This window comes from Watersipora subatra, chromosome 1, assembly GCF_963576615.1.
Source record: "Watersipora subatra chromosome 1, tzWatSuba1.1, whole genome shotgun sequence".
In the NCBI taxonomy this organism is placed as follows: domain Eukaryota; kingdom Metazoa; phylum Bryozoa; class Gymnolaemata; order Cheilostomatida; family Watersiporidae; genus Watersipora; species Watersipora subatra.
In genome coordinates this window covers 50052832-50071954 of record NC_088708.1, presented here as the reverse complement: position 1 = coordinate 50071954, position 19123 = coordinate 50052832, and the positions used below count along the sequence as shown (strand labels likewise).

Below are 19123 nucleotides of genomic sequence, written 5' to 3'. Positions count from 1 at the left end.
AGCCGATGATAATGCAAAACTGCATCTTTAGTTTGCACAAGTCTGTGTCTGCGTAGACTGCAGCAATGAAATGAACGACGAGGTTGAAGATGGTAATCATATGGACAGTGATGATGAGCTTTAAGATTTTATTTAATGGTTTTATTGAATACTTTGCAAAATGCTTTCTAGAATCGATTGAGAGTTTTCGATGTATCATGATAAACAGACTGTGTACCTTGGTAAGCATGCTATATAATATAATTATCATACAATGTATCAAAATACACATACAAAGTCCTATGATATTAATTAATCATCCATAAAGTTAGTTGTCATCGAACAGACTGCACCAATATTGTTTTAGCACACTACTCGTACAATAAATCTAAAACTAAGCAAGAGATTTCATATATGTCAGTTAAATAAAAAAGAAATAACATGTACCGACGAAAAGCACTAAGAGAAGCATAATAAATACTTTATGCTTGTCACGTGTTGCTCAGCAATATAATAATTTCATTTAAAATATTAAACATTAAATTCGTTAGTCTGCGTCACAACCAGTGTACCCAATGAGGTATACAGTATAGCCTGTCAATCAGTAGTTGTACAGGTCCCGTTGTAAAGAGTATGAAGAGGTTCCTGGCAGACCAGTGGATAAGATGATGACGAGAAATGTCTGTCATATTGAGTCCTTGGCGGCTGACTACAAAGTAAAAAATCACATCCATTACATACAATGAGTTCAAAATACAAAATTATCATAAAGACATATAAGAGCTTACATTTATGGTGCAATATTTATCTATCATAACCTATCAGAAAAAGATGATCTATCAAAGCATGTAGGTATAAATTTAAAACTTAAAAATAGGAAGAGGTACAGGACTGATTTTCATGTGTAGTCAATGTGCATAGCCCTACATGAAAGGAATAGATGTACACCCTTCAGCTCTTGCCACAACAATATTTAGTTAACCATTTCAGTCCCCAAGCCATTAAGCAATTATCCAATTATTCTCCATTCTCATTGTTAGAGTGAAGGTTTATGTCTCATTTTACAATATTGTCATTTAGACCATCTGGGAGTAACTTTTCTTATAAGAACACCTATATTCATTCAAATCAGAAATCTTTGGGCTTTCTAATGGTATAAGTAGCAAAAGTGTAGCTCAATTGCTGAAGAATGTATAGAATGTCAAACTTGGTGAATATAAAAATTTGACAAAAACACAATGGTACATGATTTCAAAGACATTATTTTTATTATTATGACATGACTGAAAACATAACAGAGGATTGACGAAGTTGCAAAAAAAGAGGAAATGTTCGAGATTTTCACTTCCAATACTGAACTCTGGTATGGTACGCTTTCCAGCAGTCTGAACCGCGTTTGATGCACAAGTACACGTTGCAGGTTTCACACCGAATTGAACTCTTGACTGATTTGTGTTGTAAGTCTTTGTAAGCCTTCTCTGGATTTTGCTGCGATTCTATCAGGTACTTTTTCTGGCAGACTGCACAGCGGTGATCTTTTGACCCATCAGTAGGCCACTCGGGACAGTGTAGTTTGCTCATGTCTAGACGTATCTCCGGATTGTTGGGAGTGGCAGCTGGTGTGTTTGTCCTAGTTGACTGTCGAGAGAATGACTTTTCACCTATCCATGTCGTCAGTATCTGCAGGACAAAGTCTCTGAATTCCATCGGCTTTTCCTGGCCATGCTTGTAGAGCACATAAGCGTTGTACAGGGACCAGGGAAAGCATTTGCGGTCGATTTTCGCATACCACTTATATGACTTTCGAGAGCGATCGAGTCTTGCCATTTTATCATTGAGGTCCACACCACCCATCATCTGATTGTATACGATGACGGATGGTGTGGCCTTCACTGTCAGCTTCTCACCTTTCTTATTTCTACGGATTACAGTTGGTGGCTCAGACAGCTCAGCTCTGACATAGTTTGACAGGAAGTAGATCGGTTTCTTGTCATTCCAGCGGGTTGCTACAATTCCTGTTTTCGCACACTGGAGCCACTTAGAATCCCCTTGCTCCAACCTCCGAGCTTCCGCTTTGGTGGCTATTAGCTGTTTCGGGTACTCCTTTCGGTTGGTCATACATGTACCAGTACCAGACATCTGAAGCTCACGTAGCCAGTGGAGAAGATAAGGTGACGTGTAGTAGCGATCAGTAACTACATGGTAGCCTCGACCCCAGTAACTTTGAACTAGTTTCAGTACTACTGCGGCAGAGTTTTTCACTGTGGTCAAGTCCTCAAAGTCTCTGTCCTTCCCAGAATAGACATCTAGGTTTAGCGCATATCCGCTGGAAGCACAACACGCCATCCAGACTTTCACTCCCCATTTGATTGGCTTTGAGGAGTCGTAACATTTCCCACTCCAGCGACCCCGAAAAGGAATCATGCACTCGTCTACTGACAGATCCTGGGAGGGAGAGTACTCTGCTGTGAATCGCTCTTTCATGTGGTTGATGAGGAACCTGATTTTGTAAAGTCTGTCATATTCAGGATGGCTACGATCCTGAATTGACGTCTCTTCATTACAGTAATGCAGGTAACGTTTTATCTGGTCATACCGTCGTAATGACATGACAGTTGAAGCTTTAGGCATCTGGAGAAGCTCGTACTGCGGTCTCCAGATACTTCGCTGCCTATCCTTGCAGAACATTTCTATGAATGCTCGGAGCGCGTAGAACGCTCGGAGTTCGTCTGTCTCGAGTTTAGTCCACTTTCCATAACCGCTGTGGATGGTACTCTCGCTTATCTTTCGTCTGGCAGCATTCTCGTTCGTGAAATCACATGCTGATTGTAAAAGTTTCTCATCGTAGAACAGCATGAAGAAGTCAGCTGGCTTTGAATCAGCAGGCATTACTCTTGTTGGTCCATGTGGTGCAGCTGGGTCAAAGTTAGGGCTGCAAATTACTTTCTCAGTAGGCTGCCAGTCGAACGTGGGTGTTGGGGTATTATCCAAGTCAGACAGGATGAATCCCAGATAACCTGGTGCTGCCAGATTTCCTGAACTACCGTCATCACCAGAGGCTCCAGTAGGAATGTTGGTAGCAGTACTAGTACTAGCAGCTCCAGTATCAGTTGTACTAGTAGGTCTACTAGTAGTAGCAGTACTAGTAGAATTTGAGTCCAGCTGATCAAAATCTGAATCCCAGTCGAAATCAGCACCTAATTGTGAGTCATCATCACCAGTATCAGCATCAAAAACAATGTCCCTTGTTCTAGGATGAGCTCCAGTAGCATTGTCCACAAAATCATCTGAATCATACTCAAAATCACTAGAAAAATCCATAAATAAGCCAGCACTTCAAAATGTTACAACTTTCAACAATCAAAAATGGCCGCGTAGTTGTGAGTTTCCTTCCGTATATTTTCATTGGCCTTTACTCAGAAAACTTTCATTGTAACATGGTTCAATATTAGCCAATAAGGGAAGCTTAGCATCTCTTATTGGTTGGCTACTCTAAGACTTCATTTGGATTGGACAAAGGCTGAAATTAGTCTATGCCAAATAGAGTTACACTAAAGCCTCTACAGAGGCTAGGAGGACTGTGTGCAGACAACTCCAAGCCTCCACAGAGGCTTGCATGACTGAATTGAAATGTGTAGTCAATGTGCATAGCCCTACATGAAAGGAATAGATGTACACCCTTCAGCTCTTGCCACAACAATATTTAGTTAACTCATACATCGCATACTTCTGTAAGGTAATAAAATTTTGATATGTGAGCACTATAATAATAAAATATAACTCAATAGATTAAAATACAATGAAATATGTATTAATATTTAGTGTCACACAACATAATGCGACACATAAATCCTATAAAACAATTTACTGCAACGCAGTTCAATACAACATAATACAGTTATTGTAATATAATACACCAGAATATAATGTAATAATACAGTATAAGATCTGCATGACACTATATAAAATTTTAAAACTAACCAAAATATCAGTTACATAATAATCATACAGCTGCATGAAGGTCATCAAAAGGCAACATCAGTTTGTAATGTGGCTGCACGATGAACTCCAGTGTGATCTTATTCAACATTTCAGTATTTAAACTTTGATAGTTTTCAGTGAGAAAGTTGGTAGGGACAGGCAGTCGAGAAGCTACGACGCTGTGTCTCACACAACAAGTCATTAAACTTACTGGTTGTTCAGGATGTGCCCTCTTCAAGTTTCTTCTATGGGTGAACTTAATGTAACAATTTTGATGCGCTTGAACTACATCACCTCTGTCCATCAAATCTCTGAGTGCTCTATAAAACATTTCAGTTGTAGAGCCCACCTTTTTTTGGCTATGCCAAATACAAACTAGGGTCAGGGCTGGAGATGTGGCGAGTTATGGTTGGTGTCAATAACATAATATAATATCAAATCTGATTCATATAATAATCCACTGGGATCTAGTAGGCAGATCACACGACAAGAAAGTAGTAAAAAATTAATAGCTTATTATTGAATTGAATCTGAGCGTTTCCTCATGTTAGGTCTTCAGCTCAAATCATGTAAGGTAGATTGGCCTTGATTGACAGATCATCATGATCCTCAAATTCAAACGAATAAAACAACAAGATACAATGGAATATTTAACCACACCACACGTAAAATATGGTCCGTGATGACATTTGTTAGTTGCTTAGAATTTATTGTCAGTCAATAGTGATTTAATCATCATATTAATATGCACATCGTTCTTGACATTCAATAACAATGAATTAATGGCTATCGCGGTGAACGAACGAGGTCTTTGTTTGATCATGAAATTTATTAGTTCTGCTTACCTAGCAATAGTTGAAAATGGTTCCAAATCGTTGAACTTATAGTGGTTACCGTTTTTATCTGTTGAGATGATAGAATTACTAAATCACTTGAGGTTAGTAGCTTGGGCACACAATGTACGCAGCACATTGTACTAGTTTGAGCCGCCATTTCTAAGGAATCTGGCGGACTATGACGTTTTGTTCCAATCATCCAATCGCAGTCTGTGAAATTCCTTGTCACAATGGCAACAATGATCGACTTGTTTATTACGCCTCCGCCATTTGATGAGATCAAATTTAAACATGAAAGTATATAAGCAACGAGGTTACAGAGTGCAACGTTCAAACAAGCAATATATAAATACTGAAGAATCTTTTGCACGCATCATATTGCATAAGTTGAGAAAAATAATAGAAATTATTTTTATGACAGATAGGGTTGTCCTGCTCTCTGACTATTGTGAGTTTTCTTCACCGTTTCTAGCTAGACATTGAAATCCATGTTGAATGTAGCTCGCATCATATTTTCGTTTCTTGCTAGTACTCATTCTGTAACGAAAGTTATTATTAGCATTAGTTATTTTAACATGAAAGTTGTAGTTTGAACAATATTACACACTCATGCACACTCCCACACACAAATGCACATGATATAATATATACTGACTTGATGAAAAACAGAATGTGCTATACTGCAGCTACCCTGTTGACTGATGAATAATTACTGTTACTAATATCCACCACTTGTACTTGGTACAAGCAGCCAATAAGAATGCAGCACTACTGAACATCATACTATAAGCAAAGCATTTATGCCTAAGACGTAGCTGAACATGTCAGCGTGGCAGTTGACTAGTATTAGTTATGGTGGAAAGTGGAAGTTTTTACAGGAAGGTACTCGAACTTACCCTACAGGATAGAAACAAAAAATCTAAGAAGTCAGACACCTCTCTGTTCCCCCTGTATGTTTAAAATTCCCCTAAGATGATAATGCTCCCTGGTTGAGAACCCCTGCTCCAGTAGAAGCATAGATCAGCATATCATCCAGGTGAATTATTACCCTCTTTATATTACTTAGTAGTTCATTTATATACAGTATTGCTGAAAAACCTCTGGTGCAGCTGAAATTCCAAATGACAGCCTGTTGTATGCATACCTATCAGGCGGTGTAAAGAAAGTGGTTAGCAATCGAAAGTGTTTTGTAAGGTTGATTTGATGATACCCAGAATTGGCATCAAGACGAGAAAAATTTTTACTGTTTAGTATAGCCAGACTGTCATCATCACAAGCAGTTGGATATATCTCTTGCTTAATTGATTGGTTTAGGTGGGACTAAGCTACACATATGCGTACAGATCTATCTGGTGTTGGTACCAGCACCATTCTACTACACCATTCAGTGGCTTCTTTTACCGAAGATATACCTATCTTTACCATTTTTTGGAGTTTATTTTTAACCTTCGGTAGCAGAGGTTGTGGTACAGAACGGACGGTGTGTATATATATACACAGAGGCCGGTATCTTTCTTGAGACTTATTTCGTGAGAGTAGTCCTTGACAAACCCCAGACTGTTGAAGACTAGGGTATTGCTGGTAAATTGTCTCTATGTCTGTCTCAACCTGGTAAACAGTGCACATTAGCAACCTAAGGTTTTTGCCGGCCTTCCTACTCAGTAGGTTAGTGTTCTGGTTAGCTATCTATATATGAGGAGTTCAGTTATTTCCGATTTTAGCATTTTCGAAAAACAATAAAATTTTGTATACTCGATAGTGTTTAATATAATTAGCACAGTTTTTAGCTAATTTTCAAGACAAATGACAAAGCAAGCTTATAGTTTTTCTGTTCAACAGTTTTGTCAAGAAGCATGGTAAACAGCCAACAAATTTCTGCATCTGTTTTCAAAGACAGTTATTTTCCGAAATAACTGCTTTTGACTTGAAAGAATCGGCAACCAGTGATTTAAACAACAAGTCCTAGATAATAGCCTGACTTTAACCACAGCTTTAGGTGAACTAATAATCAAAGCGTAATAGTTACAAGTGGTAAACTGACATGTTTAGTTTATTAGTCTAATAAAACACCAAACACAATAAATGCAAGAGAACAAACACCAGTATATAGGATAGGATAATAAACTTTGATAGCAAATTAATAAAGTAAAAGAAAGTTTACTTTTTTTTACTTTATTAATTGACATGACATAATGTTCACCATAAAGTCTCTAACAGTCATTATCACTATCGGCGTCCTCATCTCCTGCAGTTTAGCAGGAGATTTTACTATAAAATTTTCACACATCTGCCGGAGTACCCATTTCAATTAGCAGTTTTCGTACATCCTCAGCTTTTGCGGTCTTAACACAGGATCTAGTAGCTAGAACTGATGGCCGAAAGTGAATCCACTGTTTTCTCTGCTTGAGAACAGTATGCTCTGCCATCATACCACTATAAGCTTGTTTCATAGCCAGCTTGCCGTGTTTCAGCTGAATAAGTTTGGCATTTGATATTCTGAAGCTTCTATTCGACTTTACAAAGATTTTGACTTCCTTTTTGAAGCCGTAAGCTATCTAATCGTTTTGAAACTTTAAAACAGTGCCATGGTTTTCCAAGATTTTATCATAGTCAGATGGCAACATTATTGTGTCATTTTGTCCTATTCATGTTCAAATTTCCAAAAACGCGGTCAGCTGGAAGATAGCTGTGGCCTCTCACAGGGAAGGTGTGATCTATTGTGAGGGGTGAAGAGGGTGATTGGGACTTGGCCAGTGCCAACAACATAGACATTATGCACATGTTTTTGTTTGGACCAAAGCATGAATCACTGAAAATTAGTCGTTGGTTTATACTGTTCCAGTGATTTTTAATGGTCCTGTGAAAGCGTGTCTCACAGCTGAGGAAATTATGTTAGAATCTTTTGAAGCTTGATTTTCTCTCCAGGTGAAAAGCAGCACATTCTTCAGAGACTGTCGAGATGGTTTCCCACATGTAGCGCAACAGCAAAGACATAGTGGTAGAGCTGCTTGCTATAGTAGGCTTGACCAACAGGTGTCTTTGGTAAATCAAGGTTTTCCATTACATCAAAGGCAATAGTGAGGCTATCATCAGTGGTGGCATTCAGCTTGTCATAAAATACTCTCGCCTTACGCCTGTGAACAATCAATAAAGTAACATTAACAGCTTCATCCTCTGCTGACAAGAAGAGGTCTTTGATATTCAATTTTAGCTGAGTGCAGGTTGCACATACATCAGTAGATGGAGAGCCAAATCCAAGGTTGAAGCTATAGGAAAACACTCCCCAAAAGTAAGTATACTTCACTACAGTGTTCTGGTCAGGATTCTCTGCCACGAAGATGTTGTAGCGCTGGCGAATGTTGTATTGAAAACTGAGGTACTTTCGGTCAGGTGCACCTAAAAATAGAACAGGGAAAGGTATAATCCATTTCCAGTAAATTCTATACCAGAGGTTCTTTACAAAGCAAAAAACCTTGAAAAATAGAAGGCAAAATTATAACCTATTCACGTTAATTTTACTAACCTTTTCTTCGATAGTATAATGGCTAGCCTGACATGTCAGCTTAGATAAGAAGTTTCCACACCATTGCTTCTGCTCTGCATATTTATGCTCTTGGCGAGCACCTTTTCTTAACTTTGGACTGCTGTGTCCATGTTCGGAGTCATACTTTGTAAGGTTAGTCACTCTATCTTTCTTCACAGCTAAAAGTATGATACAATCGCTACATGGTGGGTTTCTGTGTAGGTAGTCTATGCATCAACAAGCATACAAAAGCAAGATAAGGAAGTTGTAGATTATAGAAAGAAGGGTTATTATTTCTGGATTTGAACATACCTAGTACAGAAAGAAAAGCATCTTTGCATACAGGTACTTTGGTGTTTTCATATTTCCTCCGCAGGTTGAACCTTGTAGAGACTTCTGTTTCTTTTACGTTTATTCTCTGGAGTACAAGAATGTCTCTGCGTTTTGGTTATAGTAAGCAACAATGTTATGTGGTTATCTTAGTCTAATAATTAGGTCGACTTTGTCATTAAACTTGTACAAAAAATTAAAGTTATGCTCTATAACTACCACAGTCAGCTTGCTAGCATGGCATACTCCTGTTGCTTTTGTCTTGTGGGCACATGACAGAGTAGCTACTTTGTCAGCAGCTGAGTCCAGAAATCGTATTTTTCTTGTTTTAGAGTGTTCTACAAAAAAAACATTAGGCTTACCGCTGTATTAAAAGTTTAATTGTCCTTAAGTAGTCTATCTTTCAAGTTTTAAAAACAGCTCTGTCTGTTTTTAAAAACAACTGTCTGCTGACAGCCCGTGTCTACCAGTGCCTTGAGATGTTTGTAAGATTGTTGACTGCATATGTAAATGAATGGGAGCACCTTGTCAACCACTGCTGTTCTGAAAAAGCACCCAGTGCTAAGGATTCCTTTTTCCTTGCACGATATCACCTTTAGGGCGGTCTCTCGCAATGTTATCCAACTCATTACACTTGACATATTGTCAGATGTTTCTGTTGTGAGGCCTACCTCTGTTTGATGGTTTGGGACATTCCTGGCCATAAGAGAGGTCGATCCACTGTTGAAGCATTTCATCTTTGCCCCTGATACTTTATACTTTGCTGATAACATCCTAGCTCTTGATGCACGTGCACTCAGTGTAAGCTTTTCGACAGCAGCCATTGATTTCAACTTGATTGCAGTCTCAGTTGGCCAACCGGCCATAAACATGCAAAAATGGTTCAGTAGAAGTTCGTCCCATGAGGGTGACCAGCCTTCTCAGGTCTGCCAAGTTTATGTCAACAGTTTTCCCATTCTGAAGCTTTCATCTCTAAAGTTGCTCAATTACCACAACAATTCACCCCAAAAGCAGACAGCAGCGCTGCTTTTAATTTCTTTTAATTTTTTAAGATTTTCGTTTTCTTCATCACTGAGCTGTTTATATACTGCAAAGGCTGGCCCCTGGAAGAATAATGGCAGAAATTATGGCAAATCGTTCACCTTTGTGTGTGTACTTCATGTGAGCCTCCTGGAAGGTTTTCACTAGCAACACCCTCTCTGAGGAGGTCTTTAATGTGCACGTCATCACCTCGCAATAGGGGATATAACTCTTTAGCTCTGTGGTAGCTGTTGCAATTTCTCTTCATGCAGGATTTGTAGTTCTGCTCCATTTACTTGACTAGCTCCGTGTCTGAGGCATTCAGTATGAGCATTTTTAGATCAACGGGTATGTCTGATCTTAAACAGTGACCCTGAAGTAGTTCAGCTAGTGAATAATCATTCTGTATAAGGGAGCTGCTCTATGTCAGTATGTAGTGATCTATACAGGTCAGGAAATTTGTATAACAGATTCTTAAAGCACATCAATTACATACATACTTTTATCATATATTTCAGTCCATCAGAGTCTTGGCCTTCGAATGAGCCTATATTCAATATACAAAGAATAATAGAATTATGAAAAACAGGGTGTCAAAAGTATAACCTGCAATAAAAAAACACTTGGTTGTGGTTCCCACAATGTGATGTCATAATTATCATTTAGCCTTAGGTCGTCGATCCCTTTTGCTGTCATTGAGGCTGCGCTTTTCTGTGACAATCGAAGCTCTTAAACCCAGAGAGCGCTAATAATAAACTTGCATTCTAGATAATCAACAATGCTCAGGGATGGTTTTAACGCCCGACCAATACAAACACATGTTCTGGGTTAATAGATTTCGGGTGATTGTTAGAGTTTACTTTTTTATCCTTTTGTTCGTTTTAAACATTTATAGTAATTATTATCACGTCGTTTTATATGATGGCTTGGTTTTTCTCATACAGAAATGATTAATAACTTGATTAATAACTAATTAGTAATCAAATATCAAAAACAAAAAAATATAAAGGTTACAATATTTATATTATATTTGAATAAATTACAGTATATGGAAAATAGATAACAGGTGTATTGGACAGCTATATTAATCACTTTGTGTATTATACCAGCTTATAGGCAGATTAAGTTATTTACAGTAGGCTTCTCTATTTTGAACAATCCCAAAGTGCAGTGAGTCAATCCCAACGATTAATTTAATTCAATTGACTTCTACAACAAAATTAAACAAAAACAGAAATGACTACTAACAACATACCTGGTTGTTAACCATCCATGGTGGTTAAGGTAATGAAATCACATTGATTAAATTGTGACCTGCAGTGGTGTCGCCCTAGGACTTATTGTAAATTGCACTCTTGCGAGATCACGCAATGCTTGAAATTAATTAGCCTTAGTCGTGCCCCTCAACATCACAATAAAAAAAGGGCTAGTGCATAATATCATCGGGAAAATATAGTATGTTGTTTGGAATCTGAGTTATTTATCATAAAAATAATCTGCACATGGAGAGCTAATGACACTGATTCCTTTGTCATCTTCATTGGTTCTCTGTAATTGTCCTACCTTCGCCTGCCACAAGCGTCATTATAGTAGTTGATAAATATAATCGGTAAGCGATAAAAATAAGCGGTAAGAGCACACAACACCGAATATGAAAATTGTGATATAGTTTCCGAGCCTATACCATCGAACATTTCTGCGGTAGAGCTATTGGGAAATCCTATAAACACCAACCAATGTCTGTCTCACTATGTCAAACAATGGCTCATTTGAAAACCAAGATATTGAAGAACCTGAATAAGCTGAAACAGTACTTATGTAGTTGATGTGCTTTAACTGTGTGCACGGTACGCTCCACTTTACCATTAGTTTGTAGAAGTTTAGGTGAGCTGGTTCTTACTGATGAAATTGTATTCTTCAGCAAACTTCTTGTACTGTTGACTGACATAATGCAGGCCTTTGTCAGATATGACAGATTGTGGAATACCATGACGAGTGAATATGGACTTCAGTGTGGTAATCACAGTGTCACTATCAGTTTGATAAAGTTTCATCAGCTCTATATACCTAGAATAATATTCAAAAACTAGTATATCGTTCTTCTTTGTTATTAAAACATGTCTGTGGCTGCACATTGCCATGGGCAGTCAGGAATGTTGATGGTTGAAATGGTTTAGTCGGTTTGCTTGATTATGCTAGGCACATTTTACGTCATTTTACCATTTCAAAATCCCGGAAGAAATGCCTGGTCTCCAGACTGACTGATGGGCTCTTTCTCAGCATTTTTGATGCCTTGATGACCACAATACAATCTAGAAAGGATGTCTGCGCGCATTGAAAGAGGTATTTCTCAACGGCTCACGTATATGAGAACATTGTCCACCAGACTTAGATCACCTTGAACCTCCTAATATGGTTTAAGGTTTGTTTGCAAGTCTGATAAGTAAAACAGCCATCCAGATTGCACGTATTGCCTGGCTTTATTACATGATGTATCCTCCTGTTGTGCATGTTTTATCTCATTAAGCCTGCAGTCTGTTGCTGGTAGTTGCAATAAAGACGATATAGTGTACACTTCGATTTTTTTTTAAAGCTTTTTGTCCTTTACTTCTGGTTTACCTACTGGTTGGCGTGAAAGCAGATCTGCTAAACTGTAACTGCTGTTTGACTTTTCGGGTACAAGTTTAGTCTCAAATGTGTACTTCAATGCACGTAACCTTTGTCTCTTACTTTATCGTGTACTGTCTCTGAATTGAATATGGACACTAGCTGCTTGTGATCAGTTTCGACTGTCACGATTGATGGCCAAAAATGTACTTATCAAACTTAGCTCATGACCATGTATGCTATGCCTAGTGCCTCTTTCTCTGTAGTCAACCAACTTTGTTTGGTTTTAGTTAGAGATTGAGCCTTAGATGCTACAAGCCTTCAGAAGCCATCATATTGCACCGGTAGTAAAACTGCTCCTAGACCCTCATTGGAAGCGTCGCACACTATGATTATCGATTTGTCAATGCTATACCGTGCTAAACACGAAGCTTTAGACAATCCATGCTCAATGTCAGATTTAGCTTGCTTTTTGATAACATCATACACCCGATGTGGCGATTTAAGTACAGTACGATGTGGTATCGTCAATTTAGTGATGCGTGGCGAGAACTTTCCTGACCATTTTACGGTACCTAAAAACGTTTGTACCATGGTTACGTTTGTCAGGTTAGGTAAATTTTTTTATGTTTCCAATTTGATCAGGGTCGGGCTTCACACCTTCTACGAATACTGAATATCTTAAAAACTGGGTGGTCTGTGGTTCGAAGCAATATTTCTTAGCGTTAAGGGTCATACCGGCTGCCCTTAGGTGTTGAAGTATTTTACAAACACGATCATCATGCTTCTGTTTGCTAATAGTGCTGTATACTAGTATGTCATCCATATGACAGACTACACTGTCTATACCTTCGAGGATGTTGTATATACACTATTGAAAGATACCCCCAGTGCTGACGAGTTCAAATGAAACTCTATTATGCCAAAAATAAGTAATGACTGTCGTGAGTAGTCTAGATTAATCAGAGAGCGGAATCTGATATTAGCAAGCAAGCTGTGTTTGCATCAAGCTTGTTCCTAAATTTTGCACCTGATATTTTAGCAAATAAGATATCAACTGATGTACTAGCATGTGTGTCACATCGTACAGCCTTGTACAAGTTTATGAAGTCGGCACAAATTCGAATTTGGTTCTGGTCTGCTTTCAGAACTTATACCTTGCTATTGTTGCCTTGGGCAAGCTTATTAAACTGCACGTTCTACTACTGTATTAGTACGAACTCCAAAGTATGTGTCAAAAGCATTGCTTAGATTGTCATGCATCCTCAGGGATAGCTTTGGCTAATTTATTATCCTCAGCTTGAGGACCTTCGCATGAACAAAAGTGTTAATTTGTTTTTTTGTTCACTTAATCTACTAGCCTCACGATATTTGAGACATCTGGCTTTCTATCTAGTCAACCGACCTGGGTCATTCAAATTGAACTTGTCCAGTGGATTAAGTCTTGGAATAGAGTAATGTCTGTGTACTACAGGAATGGTATCTTCTCCATTACTGTCTCCCATAACATCGTTTAAGACCTCCTTTCGCTGCCACCATGTAGTAGTACTGTTTGAGTGCGGTCAAAATGCCAGAAATCTAAATGTTTAAATTATGGTAACAATCTCGTGAACATTCTTGACAGGAAGCGAAAGACTAATATATTTCCACATAAAACCTAGTATAAGATCGTACTATGTTAAAGCAGAAGGGTGTCAGGGTGGCTTAGTGGTATCATCTTTGATTGTTAATCATGGGGTTGGTGGTTCGAGCCCTGCTAAATGCCAATCTGACAAAAAGCTCTCAGCAAGCTTTCAACCCTAAATTGCTGGGTCTTTTGGATCTAGACCTTAACTTGGAGGCCCTGTGTACCACACTAACAACGTGGGAACGTTAAAGATCCACCTCTGTTCCTCGCACATTGGACAAGTGAAATGGCTACCTGGCTCTGTCAGACTGGGCGTGTTGCAAAAAATGTATCCCTTCAGGTTAATCTGACAGTTCCAGAAAAAGCCCTTGATAAGTGTTAGGACCGCCCAAGGTAGCTTATAAAAAAACCTAGTCCTGGCGGTGTGTTTCTCTACTAGAGAACACTACCAAGCATTGTCACTACATGACAGAAGCATGCCATTATTCATTATTATGTTAAAGCGAATGTAATACAACCAAGGGAAGACAACTACTACAACTGTTGTCACAGTATTTTTGGGTGGCCACCATGGTGACACCTTGAACATTTTGTCGTTCTGCTTAAGTTGTTATGTTGAGCGTCCTGGCAGATTAGTTCAATTTTGTTTAAGCTCATGTATCTACTGAAAGATCAATTCTGTTCCTGAGGGACTCATATATTTTATAATGAAATACCTGATGATGCACAGATTCATCTTCCGACAGACATGAACACATCGGAGCGTACACCATGCCCAGTCGATATCTGTGAAGACCCTGGCGACAGTGTCTAGTGAGCATAAATCTTAACAATCAGATGTGCTTCAGGTTTGCATGGATATTGATTCTGTTTCCATATAGGTGGTCAGGTAATATTAAATGTATCAGACCATCAGAACCAGTGTGCATTTTAGAACAAGTTTCCAGTTTAGAACAATTGTCATTCAGTAGTTTTATAATTTTTCAAGACTTGATGTTTTAAAGTTTTTTGTTAAATCATCTATTTTGTGATTTTTATTTATTAGCTTATTTATATCACATATAAATAACCTTTGTAAGGTTAACTTATGCGTAAAATGTAACTCCTCAGTGCTCACCAGCAGATGTGCGGTAGAATTAATAATTTGGTATCATCTAGACAATCCTTTTTGTAAGAAGGTCACACTTATGACAACTCATTCAACTTGAATACAAGAACAACACCAAATACGTGAAGTCATTCAGAACATTCACAGTAATTGACCAAGGAACTGCTACTACACTAACAAGTCTGAACAAGCCCAATTCACTAACTAACGCGTCCCTGATCTGTAAGATCACAGATAAAACTAACAGAAAACCAGATACTGTAAAACTATTTGAACGCCAAGGCTCTCTACTTTTCAACCCTTACTCTATAGTGGCATTTTGTTAGAGGTGGCATTCAAATAGAGGTATTGCTGTATTTTTTTAATAGCTCATCCATCAGTATTTTGGTAAAATCAATTTAACCCTTTTACCGTTGAAGCGAATGTCGCATATATTTGGAACTCTTCTTCGAACGGAGGGACATTAATCCTTGTAGATTTAACAATTTTGCTATAACTTCTCTTTAATTTGTCGTAGATCTTTAAATAAATATGCATTAGGAAGCTGAGAAATACTCTATCCGTTGATATATATTGCTTGCAATTAACCTATGATGATCTTATAGCATGCGTTGCAATTTTTTGAGGCTTTCAAATTTTTGTTGCATTATTTTTAATTTAAGGCATATTTTTATTTTATAACTATATTGAAAGTGTTGTATAAAAGCTCATTGCACTCATTGATATGTTTGCTACAGTTTGCAGCTAAAACTGGCTTTTTATGTGCACTAGAAGATGAGCCATGACCGTCGATCCAACGATGGAGTCAAGTTTAGATAATGGCAATGATGCTGTCAAATAATATTGCTATAAATCTGCAAATTTATAAGTTATATCATAATAATCTATCAAATGTTACAAATCTATTTAAGAACAAGTTACATGAACAAACCATATTAATAATACATGCAGAAACGAAAATTAACGTGTTTGAAATGAAAATATTTGCTCGGCTAGTTGCATTCAGATTGTTGCTTTCGTTTAGAACCATTTCATCTTCTGTCTGTTCAATACCTTCCACAGTGTCTGCTGACCGCAACTTTTCTGCACTGCTGAACTAGACGATATTAGTATCCAAACAATGTTTTTAGCTGAGCAAAATTTATGAAGAATACGTCAACTTCTAACATGTGCAATCTATGACTATTAGCTGATTGTACACAGTGTTTTAATATAAGCCAACTAGTTTACAAAAAAGTCTGCCAGCCGACACGGTGGTCGTCGATCACACACAAGCACTTCTTGAGCTTTGTTATAGGTAATTGTTATATTGTCATTGTTGAAAATCATACTCGAAACAATTTATTCAACTTGAATGCAAAAACAACACGATATTCGCGAAGTCATTCAGCACATTTACAGTGATTGACCAATTAAATGCTTTTGCACTAACAGGTCATAGCAAGCCCAGTTCACTCACTACACCCTTCGTTATCACGGATAGCAGGCGTGTTCCGTCTTATCATCTCTTGTTGGTGTAGTTACTAATAAGTAACGATCGTTACACCTCAGGGTATTATTGCTCACCAAGAGAGTCACTAGATATTTTAGACTCCATCCCATTCACCTGATCTCTGGTGTTGTTCAGCCCTACATTCAAACAGCTCTCCACACTGATCAATGGGCGCTGTCTTTTGCTGGTCGTAACCACTTCAAAAGCAATGGATCAGTCAATCTCATTAAACCTCACATTTTTTCTTTTTGGTGATAATGCGTCTCCTGAGTATGCACTATGTAGACATCACCACAATGTTTGCTTACAATTAAGGTTTACTGCCAAAAACTCTCTATAACCATAATATATACATAGAACATTCAAAGCTGCAGCTGTATCAAGATGGCATTCTAACCTTGACCCAGCAACTATTTTCAACCTCATGTCTAGTTTGCTCCTCTTTTAACTAGTTTTAGCAAAAGAAAATCTTCATAGCTTTCACTTCCTATGCTGATTTGTTAACATTTTTTTTTCTTTCATCTCTTAGCAGAATAGGTTTTTCCTCTGTAGCTCACGCAATCATTGTCAAAAGTAGGACAGCTTCCCTCGGAGTGATTTTCCTCTCAAATTCTGTAATCTTTCACATACCTAAAGCTACATTTATTCCGCCTAGCTTGCACTTGTGACCCATATGCCACCTTGTGAACAAAGTTATCCTTTCAGGTATCCTTTTGCTGCCTCAAACTTTTTAGCTAGGATCCTATTTGTCTCTCAACTACAAGCTTTCATAAACAACTTGTCCTTTGGTGACCTGTCATAGTTATCTTTGACATCTTCATAGTCATTAATTGATTAGGATACAATGCTATACCTTCCTCTGTGGCTGTTGCTAGAGGGCTGGAGTTAATAATGGCTGTAATTTCATAAGTAGGTTCTAAGACCACTTGTATATAGGTAGACTCCCACCATGACTTTTTAAGAAAACTGAGAGAACATTTCTTGATGTTCTTATCATACGATCATAGGCACCACCCTCGTGGCTAGCTCAAGGATATTTCAGGTTGAACTCACATGTGCTTTTTTCTGTGAGTTTTGGTATAACGCTGGTTTTCCTGATGGGTCCTCTGACAGCAACCAAAATGCGAATAGCAATGATCAATGCTGATGTGGTCATATCTCCTTGTAACTAAATATGCACTCAGTCGACTAGCACAAATAACCATCAAACCATAGTGTTTGATCTCAGTCTGTCTTTATCTAAAAAATTTTTAAAGCAGTCCATCTCACAATAAGCGAATGCAGGTGATTTGCTATACTTTTTGTGGAAGACATGAAATTTGAGAACTGACTGGTTTTACCATGTGTAGCCAGCAGGTGACACATGAATAAGTGAGGTGACAAAGGTTCTTGCTCTAATAATCCAGAAACCAGTAGTGTAATATATTGATGTAGCAGATGTTGGCGGGCTAATATGTTAGAATATTTATTAGGTGTGTTGAAGCCATCTGCCTTAGCCTTAAAAAATCGCCCAAGTAAAAGATATATATATATAATTTAATATATATATATATATCTAGTGTAAGTAACAAATACTACAAATGGAAGCAAGTAGCTTTAATATACTGAACACGTTACAAGAGAATCTCATTTTAGCCAGAGTAAGACATTGACCTTGATGAGCAGATTGCTCATAAAAGTGTCTACATAAGATTTCTGTGAAGTGACCAAACTTGAAGGATTATAAGGTGTTTTTCTGTATAGTTTAGAAAAAAATTATTTCAAGTCAACTCCAACTCTCACGCCTCCATTCTCATTGAGAAATGGATATATCCTTGAAGAGGTCACTCTTTGTATCAATGCTTTTGCCATTTACCAAAGATTATACTTCCGGAAAGTGTTTTTTCTTGTTACACTTTGTATTCTTTCTGGATATACTTTATAAGATTGTGGTGGCAGAGTTTGAGTTTTGTTTAGACTTGTCTAGTTTTTGAGCACAATCAAAAATGCCTTTGCCACTTTGACAACTTGGCTTCAAAAAAGTAAGCAATGAATCTGTTGGTAGGGGTTATGTGGGTCAGGACAGTTTTGAGAAGAGACCAGCGATCATCAGTTCAGTGATCATCTGAACCAATTTGAGATATTTCCTGTTGAGGGATAACTAGCGGTTCATGTCATAGAAAGCCTGGATCACTGAGTCACTTACATGAAAATTCTACACGCTGTCTTACTGACAAACCTCTAGAGGCATAGTCAGCAGGGTTTATGGTATTAGGTACATAAAACCTATTTTCTTCAGTGAGTTTTATGATCTGTTAAATTCCATTGATAATATAAGCATGGAATTTTTTAGAAGTTGTTTTAGATATCACAAAATAACTTGGAAATCTGCCTAAAATACTTCTTTAGCCTTTATAACTAGCTCTGTTTTGATTAGATTGGCTGTCTAAGCTGTTGTTACTGCTTCCTGTGGCTCTAAATAAGGAACAATAGTAGGTTTATGGCTAATAATAGCTACAAGAGATTTGTGAATGAAAAGCGAGCAATAGACCTTGCCAATTGTGTTCATAAGGCGCAGGTAGCTTATTGAGCGGTAGCCAGAAGTACTTCCATCACAGACGTGATGAATTGCATTTTTTAT

At 37.9% G+C, this 19123-nt stretch overlaps 1 protein-coding gene across 1 annotated transcript; it reads right to left on the bottom strand.

Annotated features, from left to right (window-relative positions):
- Positions 1-1320: 1320 nt before the first annotated feature.
- LOC137388516 (piggyBac transposable element-derived protein 4-like) lies at positions 1321-3300 on the bottom strand. The gene has a single exon (XM_068075004.1). It carries the CDS (start codon positions 3298-3300, stop codon positions 1321-1323), a length of 1980 nt encoding a protein of 659 aa, XP_067931105.1.
- Positions 3301-19123: the final 15823 nt, after the last annotated feature.

Bases quoted from the DNA above. Each gene is read 5' to 3' on its own strand.
- LOC137388516 (XM_068075004.1), bottom strand. From the start codon at position 3,300: ATGGATTTTTCTAGTGATTTTGAGTATGATTCAGATGATTTTGTGGAC.